Genomic DNA, 25,866 nt, shown 5'->3' on the forward strand with positions numbered 1-25,866 from the left:
TCATAATTTTTACTTAAGGTGTTTTTTTACTTATTGTGTCATACCTTTGACTTAAACTAGCTCATATTTGTATTTTAAAGAGTCTCACTTATCTCAAACATTTGACTTAAAAAACATGTTTACTTATTATTTCATAAATGGGTCTCAATATGTGTCTTAGTATGTATTAATTTTGACTTAAAGTCAAAAACTTGGTTTATTATGTCATTATTTTGACTCACTACCTCATTGTTCTGACTTACTATGACTATTTTTACTGTCACTATTCCTCTCATCATGTTTATTTTTTTGGGCTCCTGTTCATTTAGGAAGCATTGTTTATTACAAAATAAAAATATTTACTATTTACAAAGTTGATGTAATTCCTCCTATGTCTGCGTTTTTCCTGCTGTCAACTTATATATAAGCATCTCTTGTATTTACAAACATGTATTTAAAAATTAAATTCCTGGCACTGAAAAATAGAAGAAAGGAAAAAAATATCAATCCACAGACTGAGAAATATCTCGTCTGTTGCATAAAATAGATTGTGATGTTAACAGGATAACACTGATTATTGAAGGAGTCCTCTGGGAATTATTTCACACAAATGCACACGTTAACACACTAGATGGCGCTTGGGATAGGTTTATTGTACACTGCCCTAATTTTTTTCACCACCAGATGACCCTCTTTACTTTTCACTTCTCTCCAGACCACACATCCCAAGTTGAGGGAATTCAAGTGCAGGTAATATTTCACCAAAGTTGGCATGAGGTGGTGTGTGCATAAACCTCTGCTACGCTTGCTTTGTCACGTAACACAGTAACATTCAGTGGAAAGTACATTTACTCAAGTACTGTACTTGAGTACAATTTTGAGGTACTTCTACTTTACTTGAGTATTTCCATTTTGTGCTACTTTATACTTCCACTCCACTACATTTCAGAGGTAAATATTGTACTCTCTACTCCACTACATTTATTTGACAGCTTTAGTTACTTTTCAGATGAAGATTTGACACAATGGATAATATAACAAGCTTTTAAAATACAACACACCAGTGGTTTCCAACCTTTTTGGCTTTTGACGTCTATGAGTTGTTAACAGCTCCACCAAATAGTGATTTTTCCCTCTTAACTTCTCACATTTCAATAAATGTTCAAATGATCCAATATTCCAGCAAAAATCAAAGATTAGAGAAAAAGTCCAAAAACTGAAAACAGATTTGTGTATCAGAACTTTGTTTTTTCTTCTTTTCTCTCCCATTAATCATCTCAAGACCCCTCAGATTTATATGGTGACCCTTTGGAGGGGCCCGACCCCTATGTTGGGAACCACTGGACTAAACTAGCTAACTGTATATATAGTAGTTGAAACTAGCTCCACCTCCAGCAGCTACAACAGTAACATGCTGCTCTAACACTGATGCTTCAGTATTAATAATCTAATGATGTCATATATAATAATGTATCATTCAGAGGGACAAACCACTACTTTTACTGCAATACTTTAATTACATCAAGCTGATAATACTTATGTACTTTTACTATACATTACAGCTTGGTAATAATAGAGTAATATTTTGATAATAAAGAGGAAATAATAATTTAATATAATGGCCATTAACAAATAATATATATAAAATATAATATATATATATAAATAAAATATAATAAAAAATATATATTACAAAATAACATAAAATATAGCTTGATATTAATAATGGGTATAACTAGGTAAGACTAGACTTAAATAGCTAAAGATAACAATGAGGCAGAGCTATTTAGTAATAGCACAGTAAAATTTTGGTAACAATACGGTAACCTGCTAATAGTAAGGTTATATCATATTTCTATTTAAACTGGTACTATGGTGATATTAATGGGGTAATAACCTGATAATAATTAGATAATATGGTTAATATTTTCAAAATATTATGGGGCACTATCAGCATAATACCTTACAAATTACATGACAATTCTTGGAAGTCAGAATTGGTAATTACCAGATTATAGTGCTGAAATTGCTCCTCCCTCATGTTCCAGACATTCCCTTTTGTTTGAAGGTGATACTGCAAAAATATATTAATGTTGTGATTTGTTACGTGGAAACACACCTGCTAGTTTCTGTGTAATAGTCATGAATCAGTGCTGAAAAATGCATAACTACCCTTTTACTATTTTGCTGCTAATACTTATGTACTTTTACTTAAGTATGATTTTTCATGCACTACTTGTAATTGAGTATTTTTAAATTGCTGTATTGGTACTTTTACAGAAGTACTTCTTCCACCACTGGTAACAATTCATTACTAAACTGTGACAACATCATGTTTGTTAAAATAGAGCTCATGTCGACATTATTAAAGAATAATACCGTTAAATATAAGGAGCAGAAACATAGATGATGTGTAATGTTTACAGTGGATGAGGAGCAGATGAGGAGGGTTTATGTTTTTTTTTTTTTTACCGGAAAGGGGCGGAGCCAGCTGTAACGTTAGCAACCACGCTGAGCGACAGGAACGGTGAACGTGAAGGATTGCTCTCTGAAAAAATGACTTTAAATACAGATTGAATTTGTATCCCTAGACATCATATATCATTGGATCTACCCGTGAAGCGTCGTTTCTTTTCATTCGTGAAGGTAAGAACCGAGGCTAACAGTATTTCGACGCCAGCTAGCAGCTGCTGACTCCGGTGTAGTCACTGTGGGATCGTCGGTGATCATGTAATACAGGGACGCTAGTTGGCTAACGTTAGCTAGCTTGCTTGTCATTAGCGAGATGGTTATCAATAGCTTACCATCTTACTCCAATATTATCATGTGAAGATAAATCCAGCCACTACTTGTAATTCACACCATGACTCATGTTATCGCTTGCTCTCAAAATAAAATATTGACTGGATGACTCATTATAGCCAACAGCATAATGCTAACAGCGAAAGGTTGCTAGTCAGCCTGTGACGCTGTCAAAGCCTCGCCTGGATTTGACAGCTCAATTTGAGCAGTAGACAAGGCCAAAAGGCACACGCTTCTGTAATGTACGCTGTCTTTCTCTCATACAGAGTAAATTACCCACTTAGCTGAAATACGTGGGGTTGTTATTTTCAATTTTCCTGGTGATAACTCATCCTACTTGGCTAACGTCAAATGGTAAGTGACGTTACGTTTTCAACACAACGGCTAACCCCTCTTTTTTGTGGATGGTCTGCCTGCTAAAATGTGCTAATAAGAAAGAGAACTTAACAAATGTTGTGTCTTATAATGTCGTTATTACCATTTACACCATTAACTTGTAAGTTAACAAAGGGAAGCGCGAAAATCTGAGTCATTATCAGCTTCATGTGCACTGCCTGGTTTGGGTCAACGCCCCGCCCTGACTGTACTCATCACCTCTTTGTGCAGAAGTAAATCTCCTGCATCATTATTGTGTCTGCTGTGAAGACAGTGAAAGGGTGAGGATGATATGGGATGATGAAAGACTTCGGGTAGATATTTTCTTTCTCACCAGCCTTGCGCAATCGCTGCAGGCTTGTCAGTGAAACCACCGGCTAATTCAATTTCCCTTCTTTGTACTGCTAATTGTAACAGTGTCTGTTGTGTTTACTGTTGCAGACGCAGTGAGTTTGTTCATATGACTTTTTGAACTTAGGCCTCAAAAGTTCAGGGTTATTATGGGGGCCCGGTGAAACAAATAGAAATGTTGTTGACCTTGTGTTTTATCAATATATTTGGATTTACTTAATGCACGTAAAACAAATAATGTGTTAACCAGGCTGATAAGAAAGTTTTATTATTAAATAGACTCAGAGATAGCAACTATGAGGTGAGGAAACAGGCATATTGACTCGTACAAGACTGAACATGAACTTAAAGGATAGGTTCAAGTCTGTCTGAAAACAACAGTCAGGTCCCAGATGAACACTGAAACATGTTTTTCTTGCTGTAATCATTCCTCCTCTTCATATTGGCCATTGGAAGATGCACTTACAATGTAACTCCACAACCCTCCTCATGTGAAAAAAATCAATTTAAAAGCTTATCTGAAGCTAATATGAAGCAAATCAAGTAGATATCTTTCAATGTTACAGTCTTTTTAATGCCAAAGTTCCTCTTTTTGTCACTATTCTTCCACCGCAGCTCAACAAGGAAACACCGTCTGAGGAAACACATAGAACTTGATGCTAAAAAGACTGTAAATGTGGCAGATAAACACTTGATATGACCTCTGACACCTCATATATGCTTCAGATAAACTTTTAATGCATTTTTGGCCCCCATCACTTACATTGAAAGCACATTTGTAGGGGATCTACAGCGAGGAAAACCTCTTTCAGTGTTCACTTGGACAGCTGACTGTTGTTTTAAGACATACTCAAAAAACTGTGAACCTGTCCTTTAACCGAGGACCTGCTTGCTCCTGCGTTCATGCTGATCTCCCAATTGACCTGTTGTTAGGAGACATGATGTAGCTATGTTTTGCATCCTCTTCTCTGCATGATAGTGTAATATCAGTGTCTCGTGTCTGCAAACGAGCCGCATCTCTGGACCCTTGAATCAAAACAAATAATCACTTCATCAAGCATGAACGCGAAAATATCAGTTGGTGTGACATATTGTGTATTTGTGTGCTTTTCCTCTTGCTGGCAAGTCACAGCCATGCTATATGTGCTCTATAGTAGATTTGCGTATGCTGTGATAGTCATCGGGCAGCATAGGAGAGAACTGTGAGCTGACTGGGGCTCTGCTGCCATTATGGCGTTGACACCTAAACACTCCTTGACAGCCAAAATGTGGATGTGCAACCTCTAACAAGGATCACACTTTGCAGCCTTGCTCTGGCACGATCACACATCCAATGATCTAGTGTCATGCAGTCGACAGACTCGTTGACACTAAAAGTTTTAGGTCTGAAGAGGCCATGTCAGTTAGAGAAAGTTGCCCAAATAAGACAAAGTCATTTTTCATGGCAGTGAATTATTAGCAGCTGAAGTGACTCTTGCAATAAATTCGCTGGTCTATAAATGCTTTATTAATTATTTATCAATATTTCATCATGTGCTTTGCGCAGCAGACTGAATACTTTCACTTTCTTACTTCCTGCTCACATATTTTTTCACATGCGCAGTCAGACGTACTGTTTCCCTGAAGATGATGTGTCTCAAAAGTATTGACCAAATAATGCTTGTGTAACTTGTCACATAAGTAAATGTAGTTTTATGCTGGTCCTTAAGTAGATGTTCATGACGCAGTAGTTGTTCAAATGCAGGGCTCTTGATAGACAGACGCCAAGGGACCACTGTCTTCTGTCACTCTACGAGCAAGTCCCCTGCTCCCCTATGGGATATCTGAAGCGATGCATGAGCCTTGTTTCCTTTTGTGGAGGTGATGGGACTGAGGCCTCCGCGAGAAGCCTGATTATACAGACCTCCAATGTGTTCCCAGACTCACAAGTCAGTCTCTAAATGCTTTGCTCAACTAGAGACTGAGGACAGTCTCCCAGCTTTTGTTGTTAAAACTGGGTGGAAACAATAAGAGAGTTTGAAAAAACCTGCATTGCAGAACCAATTCAGAGTCTTTAGGGCAGCCCATCATATTGGAGTGGTGACATGCAGTTCACTACGGAGGAGAGTGGGGGCGGGGGGGTGGGGGCATCATTTCCAGTAAGGCGTGTCCTTGACAAAATGTAAGGGGTGTAGGTTTGTTAGCGGCCATTCTCGCCAAGTGTCAAGCAACTAGCTTACATTTAGAAATACCCAGATGATTGAGACTAGTGGGTTCTTGTCATCCCAATGTACAGGACTTTTCATACACACTGGAAAATAGAAGTACAGCAGGGGTCCAGTTTCTGATACAGTAGGTTCAAAGGGTTCGAAAGGCTTATTGGAGTAACACTCATTGTCAATATGCTACAAAGCCGACCAGCTTAGTTCTAAGACTTAAACGTATTATCAGAGTTTTAATTGCTTCCTCGGAACGATCAATAATTATAGCCTGTCAAGGCAGCAAAATTAACTGAGCATCCCTACAGAGAAGGGTGATAAAGCTCTTTGCCAGTAAGGGCACATAATTGTATTTTCAAAGGTGTAGGTCTGAGGAGTATAAAAAAGGACTTGCTGTGTCTTGTGTAGGGCACTGCCCCAGTGACAAGCTTTTGTGAACCAAAAGGGACAATTGTGCTCTACTTTTTTTTCTGAGAGTGCAGAGTGTAAAACAGGCCAGAGATTATTATCCCAGCTTTGAGTCCTGTATTATCAAGATTTTCGATCGTCTGTGTGCAGGTGTGGGTTTGATTCCTTGACATCTCTGCTACTCATATCTGTACAGACTAAGTTACCTCAACAGCTGAGGATGAACTCAGTTTGGTTTCTGGCTTTCAGGGTGCTGACAGTACAATTGAAGTTATTCAGAGGCAATGTCTGGCACTCATCGGAGTGTTGATGTGTTGAATAACTAATATGTAACTTGAGTTGATGAGACACGTGCACACACATGGCAGGCAGTGACCAGCAAATTTGAAAAGGTTGTTTACATATTCTGGCTTCTAAAAACAAGGATGTGATGTTTACATCCACAACACACAACCACAATCCACCAAAAAGCCAGACATAATCGGGATACCATTGTGTATGTAAACAACATTCAGTGTCACTCCACCTGTTTCTCCTTTGTCCCTGTGTGACATGGACTACTTCCTCCGTGGGCGCCCCACTTGCGTAGCAGTGTCATCCATTTGAACGCTGCTGTCACTGACGGCACACAAACCCGCGTTTGTGCTCATTTGCCGTCTCAGTTTAGATCATCCTTTTATGTGTTGCTGTCAAATGGAATAAAATCACTGCAGTTTACATGATGATAGATATTTCTAGATTCACTGATTGAGCTTTGGCGATGTGCAGAATGAAATCATTTGTGCTGTGATTGCAGATTTGTTTAAACTTGTTCATACATCTGATAGTGTGTGCTGCTACATTTTTTTTCCTGCCTTGTCAGCACTAAAATCATTTATGGCGGGTCAACGCTATGCAGACACTGTCGCTTCCTCACGAGTTGTTGACAGCTGTGGCATGATGGGCTGCTCGGTCTTTAAGTAGCTGATAATAATAAGAATTTGTCAGTCACGCAGGCATGGAAAAACATATGTCATGTGGTGGTGAGTCGGGTTACAGTAGCCTGACTGTTTTCCTTGTCCTCTGTGCTCTTCTTTGGATATACATTATCATCAAGGATCGAGTATCAGATGTAGGGTCAATAAACACTCTTTTAAAACAGGAAGTCCTGACCTGTTGTTTTATAAATAGGAACTCAGGAAGTCACCTGACTCGAAATGAAAGTTGCATACTAAATGTTTCTTCCTCCTGCTCCGTCTCTCTCTTTTAGACCTTTCGGGTGAGCGATGCCACCGGCGTCCAGCTGCGACTGCCCTCACCTGGATTGTGTGGGGGAGATCACCAAGGAGGAACTTATTCAGAAATCTCATGTGAGTTCCCCTCCCTCATGACCCTGTTCACTGCCCTACTTATAACTCGCCACACTATTAAAGGATAGGTTCACAATTTTTCAAGTCATAAAACGACAGTCAAGCATCCAAATGAAGATTGAAACAGGTTTCACTCGCTGTAATCATTCCTCCTGATCATACTGGATAATAGAAGATCCCCTCCAAACGCGCTTACAGTGTAAGTGATAGGAGACTAAATCCACAGTCCTTGTTTTGTGAAAAAAATGTATTTGAATATGAGGCTTAAGTGTCTGAGTTAGTCAAATATTGTTTTAGAAAAAAACTCCTTCTTTGTGTCTCAACGGACAGTGTTTTCCTCTTCAGCTGCGGTGGAAGTATCGCAACAAAAAGAGGCATTTTGGCACTAAAATGACAGAAACTTGGAAAGATATTGACTTGATTTCGTCTGGACGGCTGAAGCTTCATATTAGCTTATATTGTAAGCACATTAGGAAGGGATCTTTAATTGGTCAGTATGAACAGGAGGAATGATGATAAATTGTGAGCCTATGCTTTAATAATGTTTAATTAAACTTCACCTAGTCTGAATTTGAAGCCTGTTTTTTTTCCCCTGACATAAATATGTAATTGTGAATGTTCCTCAGCAGTCTCCTCTCGAACTCACCAGTTTTATATTTTAAAACATGTGACTCAACCTGAGTGTCTTGATATTTTTCTAGGGCCAGTGCCAAGACTGTAAAGTTGGAGGACCAAATTTGTGGGCGTGTTTGGAGGTAAGTTAAATAAATTTTATCATCGGATGGTTTGAAATATTTTTTTCTCACCAGAAACATGTGCTTGTTGTTTTTTCTAACACCTCGGTGTCTGCACCCTCTGTTTGTTTTTCTCTAGAATGGCTGCGCGTACGTAGGCTGTGGAGAATCTCACACTGACCACAGCACTGTCCACTCGCAGGTGAGAAATCTTAAAGGGATAGTTCAGATTTTTTGAGGTGGGGTTGTATGAGGTACTTATGGATAACTGTGTGCCGCGTGCGTGGGAATACAGAAGTCTTACGGTTGAGAAAATGTAGTGCCAAAGGAAAGGGCTGTCTGACAGCAAGGTAAAGCAGTGAAAATATTCTAAATATAGCGTACACTTAAACTGATATTGATCTTTTAGGTGGGCCTTTTTTTAGGTGGCTAAAATATGTTGTGATCCTGGCACTAGCTTCTGTGCCAGTACTACTGCCTGCCTCTCCAAACTGGCAATTTGCCGCCCCACATCTACTGCAGTTACCTCATATAACCCCAGTTCAAAAAATCTGAACTATCCCTGTAAGACCTTACTAATGCCTTTCAGTTTGGAAATGATAATTAATGCATAAAGATGAGAGAGGAAGGGATGTGACTTAAAAGGGGCGACTCTTAAATGTGATCTTGAATTTAAAAAAATCTCTTACTAGAAGAGGAGTGGAGGTGTCACAGGAGAAGCAGGGGGGAGGCACAGATGGCAGGAGGGGACAGGAATACCACTTCCGAGTCCCAGGAGCCACAACTTGGAATAAAACTGCCTCCGGCACTGCTTTATTTTTAACATCTTCTCTCCATGATCAAAGAGGCTGCACGTGCATCCTTTTTGCTTTTTTTTTTTTTTTTTTTTTTTTTTGAAGTACACGTATTGTTAAAAACCATCCAGCCAGCTCTGACTTGCCTACATCTTCCACATTCAGTGCAATTTCAGCAGTGGATCATCCATTATTAATTGCCACTCCTCGGGGAAGTGGGGGAGATTCACTAGTACTGTCAGTTCCATGGTTACAGTATCTGCACCTCCTGGCTGCTCTGAAGCTTTACTCTGCCTCTGGTGTTCTCAGTGTTGACTAAGGCCTTTCCTCCAGCACGCGAGGGCCAAGCGGGGGTTATAGGAGGAGAGAGGGAGGAATATGAACGCAAACATGTAATTTGCTCTCCCAAACCAGCTCTTTCTGCTTAGTCCAGTAAGAGCTGCTTCAAGTGAAAATCTCTCTCTCTCTCTCTCTCTCCACCTAAATGAAAGACAGATTAAGAGTGTGCGAGCGAAGAAGTTTAATATTAGCTGACTAATTTTAACTGATATCAACACCCTTTGTGTTTTTCTGGCTGAAGCCTTCTTTAAATCTTGTAAGAATGAAGGCCATGATTAATTAGTGTTCTGGAGGCCCTGAAGGGAGGGAAACATTTTAATCTCTTGACTAAGCAAAGAGAGGGACTGCTGTTGGATCAGATCAGAAGAGGTAGTGTATGAGAATGAGGGCCTCTGCCAGTCAAACTGAGAACATTATGTGTAAATAAAAGTGACTATTTCAAAGTCTTGAGCTTTAAAAGTCACGGCTAGATTAGCTCATTTCAGAAGCAGAAGCTCCATTTCTGTGTGTACTTTTTAAAATTAGTATTTACATGTAGACTTCTTTCAAACATTCTTATCAAAAAGGACTTCTGAAGCGGAATATATCTTAGAAAACCCAATTAGTTCAGCAGTTCCTCTGCAGTTTGTCTTGCTTTTTGTACAAATAAAGCAAACTCACTGTCAGAAATCGCCCAGAGAAGAGTTGTGTCCGTTGGTGTTTCTTGTCCTTCTTCGCTCTCTAGATTTTTGCCAGTAATGTCTTGGCTGCCGAGAGCCAGAAGGGAAAACTTTACAGTTGAGTGTTTTTATTTTGCAACCACAACCAGACCCGACCTGCTTTTTAATCAAGAGACCATACACTAAAGCAGATGTTGGATCTAAGGGTGCACTGCAATCATATAAATGTTTTGCAGTGTTGTTTAGTTTGGCCAAATCATGATATGAGCGCTGACATGATCGGACAGGTTCGCAAGCGTATGTGTTAGGAGTGTCGAAGTATTGGTTTTGCTTTATTGCAGTCAGTTGAGGTGTGATGCTACAGAGCACAAAACATTTTCGAAGCCCTATAAATCCAGCCTGTTATTAATGCCCTACCTGCTACAGTATACTTCCCTTCATAAATGATTTAAACGGGGGAGTTTCGTGGCCGTGCTCAGTCTGGTGTGTCCCATCTGCCAGCTCCGCACCTCTCCGCTCTGCCCCGCTGTGTGATGGCTAATGCAGCCCTGATGAATAATGCAGCGTCGGCTGGGCGGCTGCTGCTCACGTTTGGTCTCCTGTCGACCTGCCAGGCTGCTGGTGTTTGTCAGAGGCAGCAGTGGGTCAGCAGAACTCGGCCATGTTTTCACAACAGCGCCGGTCTGCCCTCCTATACCCACCCCTCCTCCACCTGTAACCTGAGACATCTAGCTCTGAACTAGTCTTGTCAATTTTTATCTATATATCACACAAATCACACACGTCTCCGTAGATCCTTGATTTGGATGAGTACAATTCCTCCCAAAACAACCTTTAACAGACCAAAAAGGGAGAAATCTTGATATGTAGTAGATGTCATTTGTATATAATCAAGAGAATGAAATAAGTGAACCTGATCTTTGAATATAGTTGATGTGTTCCTGATGTGTCCACACTGTAGTGTGTTTCGTTCATGTGTGTGATGGTTAGGTGGTTGATTTTGAAAACCTCTTAACAATTAATCTCATAGGAGAGTGAGCACTAGTGTTGAATGCCAGCTTCCTTTTAACGTCAAATAAAACATTTATATGTTTTGAGTAGGTTTCATTTTGGAAATGGCTTGCATGGAAACTACATTTTTTAAAATGTCGACTCACCAATGTGAATTGTCATGATGCTTTAATACTTTGTTTACACGATGATAGATGGAAAAATGTATCTAAAATGACTGAGCTGCCACAAGAGAAAAACAACAACAAACAAATTTGAGGACAATTTTACTTCCTGATGTCAGCTTCTGTTCTTAATGTAATCATTTTGATTGCTTGTGTGGTGTGCCCCTTTTAATTTGATTAATTTCATGCACCTGTCTGTAGAACATCTACATTTATTGAAGTTTTTCAATGTTTATCTTGGTACAAACAGAAAGTTTTTGTCTTTATAGTTTCTACTAAACTACAATATCAGTATAGACTTCCTCCATAGCAGGAAAGGCACAGGTGCAATTAATTACAATAATTATGGCTGAATCCCATTGAGTTTAGCCAGTTCCAGAGCCCTGGTGTTGTGTATGATAGCTCACTGGTTGGGCTCACTGAGACACCATCGTTAGTATTATTTGTCCCACTTGTGCCTCTCCTGCTATGAGAACTCAAAATATAAGCTATTATAAAAAGGTCTATTGTCAATGACACTGATTAGGTCTGATGTAAAACAAATTATAGTATTAGGACATCATTAACGGAACAGAAACATGTGGGATCTGATCTGAAATTCCCCTTTCTGGTCTGAAAACTTCCATTATGCTTCAGAGGAAAATATTTTTTAACTAGCTATTAGCTGTGGCAGAATTCTCTACAACGGTTTAGTTTCTACACCGTAGCCAGCAAGCACGCCTAGTTTTGTTCCCTAAGAACAGCATCGCCCTGTTGATTAACTAATGAGTTCTTGATCAGTAGATAGTATTGTGAAGCGTGTCGCTGATAAGGAAGTACACATGTGCTCTGTTCTCGGGTAAATATTAACACAGTCTTAACATTGTTTGTAGGAGACACGACACAACCTGACAGTGAACCTGACCACACTCCGAGTGTGGTGTTACGCCTGCGGCAAGGAGGTGTTCTTGGAGCGTAAACTAGGCCCTCACACGCCGCACGCCAACAGTAAACCCCTCCCTTCCTCGCAGAATGCCGCTCAGGTAAGAGCCAGGTTCCCTTCTGTCATCAAGTTTTAATACACAGGATTATAGTCAAGGTTTACAGCTACGTCTTATTTTAAAATTAAATGAAGTGATGACGAACATCAAATAAAGTCAAATTCTTGAGTAGGGTCGAGTTATCTGAGTAGATAAGTTCACAGTGCAGGTTCTCTCTTGTCATATTGATATAGCTGTACGATCATAAATTCCACAGTTTGAACTGTCAGTTAAATTGTATGTGGTCATTCATTTACTAGATAAGATTTTTATGATGAGCTGTGTGTGTGTGTGTGTGTGTGCCGTATTGTAGGATAACAGTAGGGCCCCTGGGAGCCCAACCTCTCTGAGAGTGCCCCCTAATGGTGGCTGTGAAGACCTGGACATGGAGACAGAAGAGGAGGACGACCTGCGTGCCAGAGGTCAGCAGTGTGTTTATCTTTCCACAACATGAATGACACAATTAATTAGTTGATTTTAGGAAGTTAAGTCAATCCAAATATTATGGTATTACAAGCAGTTTCACTCATTATATCAACAGTTATCGGACAACTAGAGTAATGTTTACATCAGTCCTTCACATTGGCATTTGTTCTTGCAAACACTCAAAAATTAACATCTATCCCATAAATATCAACAACAAATATACTGAGAAATGTATAAATGTTGCGACTTAAATGCAGTTATTTAAGATTTTCTAATCTACAGTTCAAGAGCTGCTAATTTCTCAACAGTCTTATTTCATGTTAATAATTAAAATCATAATACTTTTAAAGTCAGTGAGGTGAAAAAAAATGTAATTAAATTTAATCACCTCTTATTCCAAGTATGAAGTAAGTTAGAAAAATGAAAATTGCTCCTATGCTGCGAGGTTATACTTCAAATACAGAAACTCAGTAATCAGCAGTTGGTTCAGTTTAAAGTGCGGGTTATGATTGGAATTAATGAGAGCAGTGTTTTTAAAGGCACGTCAAGCTGACTGAAAGTACTTGGACCGACTAACAGTAGTGAATGCATTGCCTCACTTTGCCTCAAGACTTCTGTTAAAAGCTTTACTTGAACTCACCACAAAGACTACAGCCAACATCTAAAACATCATTAGAGAGCCAAACAAAACAAACCAACCAACCATTATTACACGATTGTGAATCTGTAACAGTTTTGTCATATGCTGCCGCTGATAAGAGCTGACTAGACCCGACGGTGCCAGACACGCTGCAAAAACTAAAGGCAACAGTTAGCCGCACATGACCCCGAAGCAGGACTACAGGCCGCTCCTGTGTAGCTCAGTGGTTTGAGCCTAGCAATAACACTTTCATTACTGAGTGCTTCAGTCCCACTGGAGCCACCAACGTATATAATCTTTCCACTCAGTGCTGTAAGACACACTGGTGAATAAGCTCCAACAAGTAGCATATGTTATGTTAAACCTCATGTGGTGTAGCTCAGAAGTTGGCACCAGTCACCGCCTTGGCTAGTTTTGTCACAAATACAGATCATACGATCAGGAGTCAGGAGTAAATAGGCTTTGTAATGTCTTTCCGCAGAATAGTTTGGCCATTTAGGATGAATCAGCTACTTCTTTGATAATCAGGAGAATAAAATCTGTGTCCGCTTCCCTACTGATGCTGATTTTAAAAACTCACCAGGTTGCCACTTTTTCTTTCTAGCTGTAAAATATTGATTTAGAAAATTAAACGAGTCATCTTAGCAGTGAAGAGGTTTTCTGTCTGCCATCAAAATTTACAAGCATCTAATGTATGGCTTGTTTTAATTTCCCCGGTGTGCTCTTCCTCCCGTAGGCCTCACAGGGCTGAAGAACATCGGCAACACCTGCTACATGAACGCTGCCCTCCAAGCCCTGTCCAACTGGTGAGACTTCACCCCCTCTCTCTCTCTCTCTGTTTTACCTGCCTTCTCTCTCCACATCCACCACGTCTACCCCACATCATCTCCTCAACCCTCTACTTGCTGTGTTTTTTTTTTCCTTCGTGTTACTTCCCACCCACTACTCGCACTTTCTGTAGTCATTTGCTGTTTTATTCACTGCCTGTCTGGTTCTTGTTGACTGTGAGAAACAACCATGGACGTTGCTCATTTGGGAGAATAACGACTGAGTGAAAATTGCTGCACTGCACCATTCGAGAAGGCAGAAATGGCTTTTTGTAGTTCCCTGTAGGGTCTTCAGTTACAAATGAACACCAACTATTTCCCCATCTCTTCTATCCCTACTCCTTCTGCTCTTCTCCCTTTTTCTTTCCCACCATGCCTTTTTTATGCGTCTCCCTTTTACTGATTCTCTCTCAGTCTGCTGCATTTTTATTGTTTACTGGATTGCCAGTCCTTCTGATTTATTCTTTATGATTGGATTGTTGGTGTGGTCACTTAAATTAGACTCCACTGCAGAGCCTGCGGCTGTTATTACTTACTTTTTATTTGATCTTTCATGATGGCACAGCAAACCCTCTCCTCCTTAACACTACTATACACCCAGAGGCTGGGAATTTTTAAAATTAAACCGATGATGCCTAGTCTGGATAGAAGTCAAAATGGGAAAAGATGTGGGTCAAAATTTGCAATCTAAATCACATTCCAAAAATAGGAGGAACTGAGTCACGCAGCTGCGGAAGGAGGGAACTTTTTCTGAAACTTTCCTTTGATGTCTGTTTGTGCGAGCGCTGCTTCTTTCAGTTACTGACGGGTCATTATTCAGTTCGAACGACTTTTCTCTTGCCAGTGGAAGGGAACACTCCATGCTTTATTCATTCTGTAGTTTGTCTTTTTCTAGCAAATTCCTGTCCACTCTGTATCCATCAAATGAAATCCCCTCAGCTGTTTTTCTTGTCAGCTATTTCCGATGTCCTTCAACTCTCAGCTGCTTGTGGAGTTTTCTCGCATGAGCCAGTTCCTCTGGGAATTAGAGATAGTACTCTATGAATGAAATATGATTTTAATGAAATGAAATGAATCAAAAATACAAGCAGGAGACAGTGTTGTGTAGAAATGCGGAAGCTGAAACTCTCCACATCTCCTTTCCTAGTTGTCATTTTTTGCTTTCTGTGAACAATATGAATGTAATAGCAAAAACATGCTAAACCCAAGATGATTTGCAGATCTTGAGCCATTTTCAAACATACAGTAACACATTATATTAACTTTACAAAATCATTGAATTACATCCGGTTCTTATGGACGTTTTTAGAATTATCCATTGCATCACAAGCAATTTAGTTGTAGTAATTAAAGAATAATTCTTCTGTTGAAGGCTTGTTTGGTTCCCACATATGATATATTTATCCCTCTTGCACTGCAGTCCGCCCTTGACACAGTTCTTTCTTGAATGTGGTGGCCTGGTGAGGACAGACAAGAAACCTGCACTCTGCAAAAGCTACCAGAAACTAGTGTCTGACCTGTGGCACAAGAACAGGTAGGCATTTGTCACTTTTTCGGCTGTTGGTCGGAAAGTGCATAATCACCTACAATCACAGTTGATTTCGGAGCACAAGGGTCACAGTTGTTGTTTTTTTTTAACCAAATATATTTAGAATGACCCTGTACTTTGCATTTAAACTGAGCATTCACAGCAGAACCTTAAAAAAAAAAAACATTTTCTTAATTTCTTACTCTGCATCTCCTGTGGCTTTATCATGAAAACGTCCATTACAATACTCGCTTTAGCAGGCTGTGTTTTGTCACATTGCAGACTCTCCTACGTGGTCCCGACCAACTTGTTCCAGGGGATCAAAGCCATAAACCCCATGTTCAGAGGATATTCTCAGCAGGTGGGTGCTTTCCAGATGGTGAAATAAATGTGCAAGTACACGTGTGCATATTTATCAAGAAAATAAAACATGGAGACATTTCACAGTTGGAGACATATTGAGCAGTCTTTTTGTGACTTTTTCCTCATTCATATATTTAAAAAGTAGCAGGTTCTTTTGATGCAAAGAAGTTATTTTTTTCTTATTTTGTCTGTGCGTTTGGCATAAGAGTAAATGTGAACATAGAACAAAATTAGGTTTGAATTGATTACACAGTTAGAAGGATATTGTCATGTTTGTAGTGATGTTTGGGCGTCTTAAAATTTGTTAATTAAAGTGTGGGTCTCACGCCCAGACTATTAAGTTGTCCCAGATCTTATACAGTCTCTCCTTTTTTCTATTCCACTCCATATTCCTCCATGCTCATTCATTTACAGAAATTACATTAGCTCCAGCTCAAATCACTCAGCCAGATAAACAAAATCCTCTGCTTGGGAATTACCTATTCAGAGCTACAGACCTTCACGCACACAAATGCACACGTTAGGTATATTGTTTGAGTTTATACCAGGTGGAGCTGAAAAGCAGATTTCGTCCGTGTTGTAGGCATTACGTATTTCAAAAGGATGTTTTACTGAAGCACATCTTGTATTTGTCCAGCGTCTGCAAATAAGGGATTTAATAGCCTGAATGGTGAAATTATAAAAGGCATGTTTCCTCTTGGTTTGCCAATGTTTGTTCAGAGGAGTTAGCTGAGGAATATTCATTTGTCATGCCATGTTGGCTGTGCAGCCTTGGAATTAGCATGGCTGTGAATGAAGTTTGAGAGGGAGGCTTGAGACGGAGATTGGATGTCTGAGGCTCATTAAGTTTGATTACACATTCACGAGCATTTGGTTTCGGATTTTGTGATGCAGAATTGGTATAAACAAGGAGGTGAAGTGGTTGTTGTTTGCAATTTGGAAAAAATTAGCCTTGGGATAAGCTTTGCCATGTCTGTCAAACACAATTATACTTAGGAAGAATTAATGCTGTTTTATGCTTTAATGTTCTTTCCAGGGAGAGGAAATTGGCTTTTTTTTCCCTCACAAACTACAGTGACCAAAATAAGTGTCGGAGTAGAGAAACTGTCAAATTTTACCAGCCAGAACTAATTTGCTACTTCAGCTAAGATTTAGATGATAAAAGTAAATCATCTTGTGTTTATCCCCGCACGGCATCCAGGACTCTCAGGAGTTTTTGCGCTGCTTGATGGATCAACTTCACGAAGAGCTGAAGGAGACGCTGCCCGAGCCTTACGACCAGTCCAACAGCGTCACGGTGGACGAAGGCCCGGAAGAGGACAACCGCAGCCAGTCAGACACCGACTTCCAGTCATGTGAGTCCTGTGGCAGCAGCGAACGCGCCGATAACGAGGTGCAGGGCGGGATTGCGCTGATGGACGTCACCAACGAGGCAGAGATGCTGATTCCTGAGCAAGATGAGATCCAGGCCAACAGGGAGTGGCAGAAAGAGAAGAACATGATTAATGACCTGTACCGCTGCGGGGTTAATGGTGTTATGGGTGGAAACAATGGAGCCGACATGGACAAAGATGTTGACACCACCACTGAGACCACGCCCATTATCAGCAGCCAGGGAGCAATTAAGGTTCAGGGCAGAACATCAGGTAATTACAAAGAAGAAGAAACATGCCGGCTCACATTCCCTGTCCTAATTATTTTCACAATATACTTGAAACATATACCTAACGTTTTGATTATGGGAAATTTATGGGATTGAAACACCAATATTTGGCCTGTGCTCCAACAGATACCTTCCCAGACATCCAAATCTCCAACACCACAAGACCACAGAGTCCAGTCCCCATGGAGGGACACATTTCCAAAATGTCCAGCAGCCCGCCCAAAGCTGCCTCCGGCTGGCCGAGCCTTAACCCTGCACACAAGAAAGGTACGAAGCTTCGGTTCGCAGAGCCTAGTCACTGAATTCATCTGTTTAAGCTATATCCAGATTCAAAAGCTTAAAAAGTCATGATGTTTGCAATACAGTTTATCCCGTGTCTATCTTTGCTGACTCTTGAATGTGTGAGATAAAAAAAAAAGCATTATTCTCACATTTCTCCATCTCTCTCTCTCTCTCTGCCTTTAAACAGCAGTGACCACATTCTCCCCACCAAAGAGCAAGCGTCAGAAGAAATACCGCAGTGTCATCTCAGATGTGTTCGATGGCACCATTGTCAGCTCAGTTCAGTGCCTCACCTGCGATCGGGTTAGTGTGGAACTCTTTTTTGAGATAATGGGATTGCTGAGGAGTACACACTAGAGAACGGGACATTGTATCATAAGTAATTTCAATGTTCTAAAAATGGAAAGTAATGGGGGGAAAAATGTTTTGTTGCTCAGCTTTTATGTTCTTATACACTGTTGTTATAGTTGTTGACCCACTGTCAGGTCATATATTGTGATATTTTTGCCGTAGTGATAATAATATTCAGCTACAAAGTGACGCTCGCTGACAGACAAAACCTAAACCACGTAAAGAAATTATAATTGAAATGTGATGACTCAGTCGAGGCTGTCAACAGATGAAGCTTTACTGTCGGTGTGTTCTGCGGCTCTCAGGTGTCCGTGACCCTGGAGAACTTCCAGGATATCTCGTTGCCCATCCCGGGCAAAGAGGACCTGGCCAAGCTCCACTCCGCCACCCACCAGACCTCCCTGGTAAAAGCTGGCTCCTGTGGGGAAGCTTATGCACCGCAGGGCTGGATTGCCTTTGTCATGGAATACATTAAGAGGTGTGTTGATTATATGCTCACAACATTACAGTTTTTTTTTTTTTACATTTCAAGCATTACTAGCAGATTTTATTGTCCAGAATTCTCTGATGATGGTAGTGATGCTATTAGCGTCTGTTTTCGACAGTCATTTGAAACTCCAAGGACGCCTGGCTGCTCAGTTTGAAATGTCTGCATTACTCACTTTGTGTCTGTTTCTGTTTTTAGTTGGTTCTGGGGTCCAGTGGTTACGCTACAAGATTGTCTTGCAGCTTTCTTTGCCAGAGATGAACTAAAAGGTGAGCAAGTCAACGCCAATTTGTTCTTCTAACACAAATATTGAGATGAATGTTTGATTATTTTAATTATGTTTTTTTTTTTGTTTGTTTTCTAGGAGACAACATGTACAGCTGTGAAAAATGCAAGAAGTGAGTACTTTATTTTGCTGAATACTGAACTGGATTATTCATTTATTTTTCACGTAATTTAAAACAGGAAAAATGGCTGTAACTAATGATTACCTGTCTTCTTCATCTTTTTTACTCTTAGATTACGAAACGGAGTCAAATTTTGCAAAATGCAAAGTTTGCCAGAGGTATACAGACAACTCTAGTACTTCATGTCATGAAGAAACCCAAATCTTTCTCCCTAATGTCTTCAAACACCAGGTTTCTAAAATAAAAAAATGTGTGTTTCTTTGCTCCAGATCCTGTGTATCCACTTGAAGCGCTTTAGACATGAACTGATGTTCTCCACCAAGATAAGCACCCATGTGTCCTTCCCGCTAGAGGGTCTGGACCTGCAGCCTTTTCTGGCCAAAGACAGCACTGCCCAGACCACCAACTATGACCTGCTGTCAGTCATCTGTCACCACGGCACTGCCAGCAGTGAGTGGGCACACTCGTCCCCCCCCTTTCACCCACAGACTGGCACATAAGAGGCTGCATTCACCAGCACCTAGAAAGATTTCACATGTTCTTGTTAGGTTTATGAATGCTAGTCTAACCCATTCCCCTGTCTGATCCCAGGTGGACACTACATAGCCTACTGCAGGAACGATGCCAACAATCTGTGGTATGAATTTGACGACCAAAGTGTGACCGAAGTCTCGGAGTCCTGCGTCCAGAATGCTGAAGCTTATGTGCTCTTCTATAAGTAAGCCATCACACTATGCTTGAATATTTAACTCAATAATCATCAACATTTTAAGATTCAGTGAGTTGAGTGGAAGTTTCCTGCTTAAATCTTAAAATTTGATAACTTAATTTCAATACTGATCAGTCTGTGGTCTGCTCCTGTCACAGAAAGAGCAATGAGGATGCACTGAAAGAACGAAGAAGGGTGTCGGGTTTATTCAACATGATGGAGCCCAGCCTCTTGCAGTTCTACGTCTCCCGCCAGTGGCTGAACAAGTTCAAGACCTTTGCTGAGCCGGGGCCCATTTCCAACGATGACTTCCTGTGTTCGCACGGAGGTTCGTATGAACTCGACATTTTCTTGCCTTGTACAGATAGTAGAGAAACAGCGCTGTGACCTCTCTTATCACAGCTTTTTCTTTTGATCCTTGCCAAGGATTTTTGACTATTAGACTATTCCCCTCACAACATAGCAGACTTCAAAAGGGGCTTTTACTTCTCATCGAGCAGATGATCCTTCCTTGTCCTTTTAGTTGAAAAGAGGGAAGGATTCAAACAGAGTATCTGCCAATCAGAATCCTTTCTGTTCAAGCCTCTACTCAGAAAACGCTTGAAATTATGGAATTGAAAATTAAGTAGAAAAAAATGTAAATTTCTGATGAAGCTGTTAAGCTACAGTGGCTGTGAGGAATGTGCCTCATAGTGCAAATAAGCACCTACAGGTTGTTTCCTCCTTTACAGCTACAAGTACATAATAACTGGCTTGTCAGGTACATAAGCAAAGATAATATCAGTGCAGTGAAACCATGTGGCTTTGCAACAGTGTGGCCAGTTGCTTTATTTCCAGTTTATTTTCACTTTACTGCACTTAGCCAAGGGCGTCATCAGAAATCTATATTAAGGCATGCAAAGCCTTTATTAGGAACTCTGGCAGCATGTTTCCTCAGGAGAGATTTTTTTTTAAATAAACAGCCATATAATGGCATTTCAAGAGGAAATAGGCCAACAAACAAACAATAACTGAGCTTTCAGTTGTATATTTATATATATGCTGTAGTGCCATTTTAAGCATGTTATATAATACTTATTATTATATTATTATTGTTAATTTATGGACCCACTGCATGGTATTACTAATACAGATGATTATAATTCTAGATTTATTTAGCTTTGAAGCATCACTTTTCATTATACAGTTCATTATCTTGTCACAATCCTCTGCTGTGGCAAAGTGTCTGGTTATCTGCACGCACACATTTCACTGCTTTGTGTTTGTCTCTGCTGGGTCCTAGTACAAGCTGCTTTTTTGTTTTGTTATGATTACAGAGATCAGTCATATTCTGCATTATCAATCAATAAGAAAAAGCAGAATTATTATTTAAAGGCGCTGGTGTAAATTTTCGGTCTGGGGACAACACTGCTCATATACTTATTTTGCTGTTTAAAGGAAAGTTAATTTAAGAAAGGGGCAGTGGGCACTGTTGTATTGGCACTATAACTAAAGGATTACCCTTCTCATTGTGGTGACTTGGGGTACTAAATTGGTGTTTCTTAATTAGCTAGGTTTAGCTATATTGTACAAATCATTTCTGAAATGGAACGGTTAGTAGGATTACAGTCGTCTAGTTTAAAGGAGGATGAAAGGAGAATTGTAATAAAGCCTAGTTTTGGTATTTATATTTAATTTAGCTCATATTTATTACAGGCTTTTTTTATTTCTAACCATCCACTTGAAGTGTCTCAAATTGGATTTTTTATTGCCACACCCCGCCCATGAAGGGCACAAATTTTTCCTCTTTAAAATGATTATGTTATTATAAGAGCACTAGTGGTGCTGTTTGTTGTTTGTATTCATTTTCTTCAAAGAATAGAACTATTTGTCATCTAACGCAGCGGTTTCCAACCTTTTTGGCTTGTGACCCCTTGAAACGAGGCAGTATGTCAGCCCCTGTCACAGCTCATGGTTTTAATGTGGATTCGAGAGTGACTGTTCTTCTGAAATTGTTTCATTTGAAGGATTTTAAGAGTTCTGGAGAGGTGAAGATATCTAAAATATTTAATAAGAGAAAAGCAAAAAATGAGAGAAAAGTCAGGAAAAAGAAACATTTTCAGAGCAGAATTTTTCTTATTTTATACGTTCTAATTATCTTGTGAGGCCTTAGATATATCTTGGGACACCCAATGCTCTAATGACAGGGACTAGGGGTGGAGAAGAGAAAAAAAAGGTATTGGATAGGAAAAGTAACACAATCTCAGCAGTGACTTTGACATATTTCTGCATAATTCAGCTTCTTGGCCTATGAAACATAATAATAGTAATGTTTCAAACACTGATCTGTCTTTACACACTACCGTTACCTTTTAAAATATTACATCTCTAATGTCTGATGGATGTTGTACTCTGTTTTATCAGGCGTGCCCCCCAACAAAGCAACATTTATTGACGACCTGGTAGTAATGCTGCCGCAGAACGTGTGGGATCACCTTTACAGCAGGTAAAACGAACATCCGACTGTGAAACTGCCTGGATGATTTAAGCGTTTGCAGATCTCCCACTGCTCATTGTTCTCACAGTATAATATCCTTTTGTAGTGTGAATTTCATCTGTGAGTAAATGGACCCGGACTTTTTTTCTGCAGGTACGGCGGAGGACCAGCTGTCAACCACCTGTATGTTTGCCACACCTGCCAGATTGAGATAGAAAAACTGGAGAAACGGCGCAAGACGGAGCTGGACATGTTTGTCAGGGTAAGCCTTTTCTCCGTATGTTCACCATGAGGCTATAATAGAGAGCGGGGGAAAACAAGAGCTTTAGCCAGATACAATAAAAACTGATGTGGGTGATAATGCATTGTGTGTCTGTGAGCCTGTGTGCAGCCAGTGTGTGTATGTGTGTGTATGTGTGTGTGTGTGTGTGCGCGTGTGTGTATAGGCCTATTCCTCCAGTCTATTTAACCAGTTGATAGGCTGCATGTGTTGGTGCTCTTCACCCCAGCAGGAGATGAGAGGTGTGAGCCTGATGAAAGCCTTATCATTAATGCATTGGGACAGATGCAGCTGTTATTGTCTGCTCAGTCTGCCCACTCTCACAATGGCTGCTCAGAAGGAGAGATTGATGTTGTGTGTATGTGTGTGTGTGTGTGTGTGTGTGTGTGTGTGTGTGTGTGTGTGAAAGAAAGAGCTTCAGTAGGCTAACAAGAGGAACAGGAATTGTGTCATTTCCAAGAAAGATGAAATTGGTGCAGTGTGGTGTTAAGACTGTCTTCTAATTGGAATAACTACCAGAGAGAATTGATTAGGTTTTCGATCTCCTCTCCTCTCAATCCTTTCATCCTCACTTCATTTTTTTTTTTTTTTTGGTCTCTCACCCCACCACTCCTATTTCTCCTCCCCATCCCTTTGCGTCCCTTTCCCCTCCCTCTTGTCTCTACCACTCACTCCTCCCCCATTTCCTCTCTCCCTCTCCCCCCTTTCTGCTCTCCCTCTCTGTAGCTGAACAAGGCGTTCCAGGAGGAGGAGTCTCCAGTGGTCATATACTGCATCAGCATGCAGTGGTTTCGTGAGTGGGAGGGCTTTGTCAAAGGAAAAGACAATGGTAATTGGACAGAAGTCTTGCCTATCCAGCAACAAATCCTGCTTAAATGTCTGATTAAAAGGCTAAGTTCCTCACTTCTACCTGATAGCTGATATTTGCTGAATGATGATGATTCATCAAGGAAAAGCTGCTCGATTTTTGTTTTATGCATATTTCTCTTTTAAAACAAACAACACTTGTTAGGTCCACACATTTTTATGGATGGTGAAAATGGCAAATAAATACTTTTCCTACAGAACATCCAAGTTCTCTAGTTACAAGAAACTGCTCATGTTCAAAAGAAACTGTGAAGTCCCAATTCTTCTCTTGATTTATCTTCAAAGAGTTTGCTTTAGTCCCCCGAGTCAAGTTTCCCTCCTGCTAAGGCAAAATGAAGCGCCAAGATATATTTCATTTTTATTCCGCTTGTTCTCATTTTTTTGCGCCCCTTCCTTTGTATTGTCATATCTATTTATAACAGCTTATAACAGCTGGCACGTTTCCAGACGTTTTTTTTCCTCTGACTTCTGTTCCTCGAATATTTATTTTCTCTCTGTTGTAAGCGGAGAGCGGAATTTGCTTTTAAAGCGTGACAAAAACATTTGACATTTTAACGTTGTCGCTCTTTGAAACATTTAAGATTGATCTTTACATCTCTGAAAAAAATGCACGCATATTACTGCTGTATGTAATTATGACAACTAATTGTCTTCCTTCCTTTTTAAGATCAACCGGGACCAATTGATAATTCCAAGATAACAGTAAACAAGAACGGACATTTAACACTCAAACAAGGTAATAACAGTTACATTTCTTTTATCTATCTGCTTTAATGCTCTGGAAATAGCATGAAGGGATAGTGAAAAGTACGCTAGTATCATGTAAACTGAATAATCAGAATGGTTCTTTATGTCAGAACAAGTCTTGCAGAGCTCCTGTGGATTGTAGTAATATCTTGAACTATGCATATATTGGTGATCTTTGAGTGTGTGTGCTTGCAATTACCCCGCAGGAGCTGACTCGGGGCAGATCTCTGAAGAGACGTGGAACTTCCTCCACTCTATCTACGGTGGCGGTCCCCTGGTGACGGTTCGGCCAAACATAAGCCACCAGGAAGCGGACTCGTCGCAGTCAGAGGAGAAGATAGAGGTGGAGACGCGCTCTGTTTAATCAAGCACTCAGCAGCAAACAGTGAAAAAAAACATTTAAGAAGCGAAAAAGCCTTTTATTTTGCACTTGACTTTTATTTAAAAAGCATCCAAGCAAAGGACCTCATCTTTACCGCTACATGACAGCCTTTGACAGCTGACAGAGGGAATTAACATGTCTGAAAAGGTTTGTCGACTTGTACAAATCTGTATAAAGAGCTCCTGAATTTCTATTAGCACTGTAGTATTCATGTGTCAGGTTGTTTTCAGAACCAATCATTTAAATTGTGTGCAGCTAAAAAAAATCCACTGAATGCCATATTTTTTTTTTTCTTTTTCTCTTGACCAAATGAGCACATATTGTATGTCCATGTGTCTTGTGTTGCTGATACTGATGAATCACAATACTTCTTGCTGTAGATATGACTCACTTTTTCTGTTGTAAGATAATATTGTCCAATGAATAGTGAGAAGAGCAAATTGTGACACTTCAAGTGAAAATCATAAGGTTATGAAGGGACTAATTACTTACTAGTCTCAGGAATGAATTTTGTGTTTTGCACTGTTCTGTAGACTTACAAATTGGCATGCTCACGCAGATGTCTGGTTTGTATTTGAATGTACCAGTACTGATAGTATGTTGGGCAAGATTCAGCACTTGGTTATTTATCACAGAAGGGAGTGATTTAATATGATGTTAATAGATTTTTTGTAGAAAATACGTGGCAGGCAGAGTCAGTTAAGAATGCATGCTTTAACACTAAATCCCAGTTTAACATCACATGTAACTGCATGTAAATGCAAAGCTGCTCATTAAATGTGCACGCAAATCACAATCTGGATCTCTCTTCACTAAATTGTACAGCTACAGAAAGCACATTGCAGTATGTAATCAGCATTATCATCAGCAATCTAATTAAAGGCATTATTTTTGTGTATGGGCATGGTGTTGCTTCATGTGTTGGCTGATAAGGGGGTAAACAGGATGCTGTACTGTAAGTTTTTGCATATGGATGTCCCTTGAGTAAGAACTATTCTGATTTTTGCTGGCTGGCACTATTAAAACTTGATGAAAACTTGTTGAACATTGTGGTCACTTTGATTTTGTCACCCATTGCTGATTTCTGCTTGTTGTATGATGAACAAGGGGTAAATGAAACAGGGAAAATGAACTGAATTGTATGTTGCCCATCTGATAAAGTGTCAATAAACATCGGCCATCACTTAAATGTGGTACCCCGAGAATCTGTGACTGATTGCACTCTTGGCAGGGGACAAAAATGTACAGT

At 40.0% G+C, this 25,866-nt stretch overlaps 1 protein-coding gene across 2 annotated transcripts; it reads left to right on the forward strand.

Annotated features, from left to right (window-relative positions):
- Positions 1–2,452: 2,452 nt before the first annotated feature.
- usp33 (ubiquitin specific peptidase 33) lies at positions 2,453–25,662 on the forward strand. Of its 2 annotated transcripts, none has more exons than XM_044369220.1 (24): positions 2,453–2,625; positions 7,363–7,462; positions 8,164–8,217; positions 8,336–8,398; positions 12,036–12,185; positions 12,496–12,604; positions 13,985–14,054; positions 15,496–15,609; positions 15,886–15,964; positions 17,168–17,612; positions 17,756–17,896; positions 18,099–18,214; positions 18,568–18,740; positions 18,948–19,018; positions 19,114–19,147; positions 19,269–19,314; positions 19,426–19,606; positions 19,748–19,874; positions 20,024–20,193; positions 22,269–22,350; positions 22,495–22,603; positions 23,348–23,450; positions 24,156–24,224; positions 24,442–25,662. In XM_044369220.1, the coding sequence occupies exons 2-24, from the start codon at positions 7,379–7,381 to the stop codon at positions 24,597–24,599; spliced, it is 2,748 nt and encodes a 915-aa protein (XP_044225155.1). In that variant the 5' UTR covers positions 2,453–2,625; positions 7,363–7,378; the 3' UTR covers positions 24,600–25,662. The 2 variants fall into 2 exon arrangements, with proteins under 2 accessions (XP_044225155.1, XP_044225156.1); XM_044369221.1 differs by having other exon boundaries at positions 18,102–18,214.
- Positions 25,663–25,866: the final 204 nt, after the last annotated feature.

Source organism: Thunnus albacares, chromosome 12 (assembly GCF_914725855.1).
Source record: "Thunnus albacares chromosome 12, fThuAlb1.1, whole genome shotgun sequence".
NCBI classification, from domain to species: Eukaryota; Metazoa; Chordata; class Actinopteri; order Scombriformes; family Scombridae; genus Thunnus; species Thunnus albacares.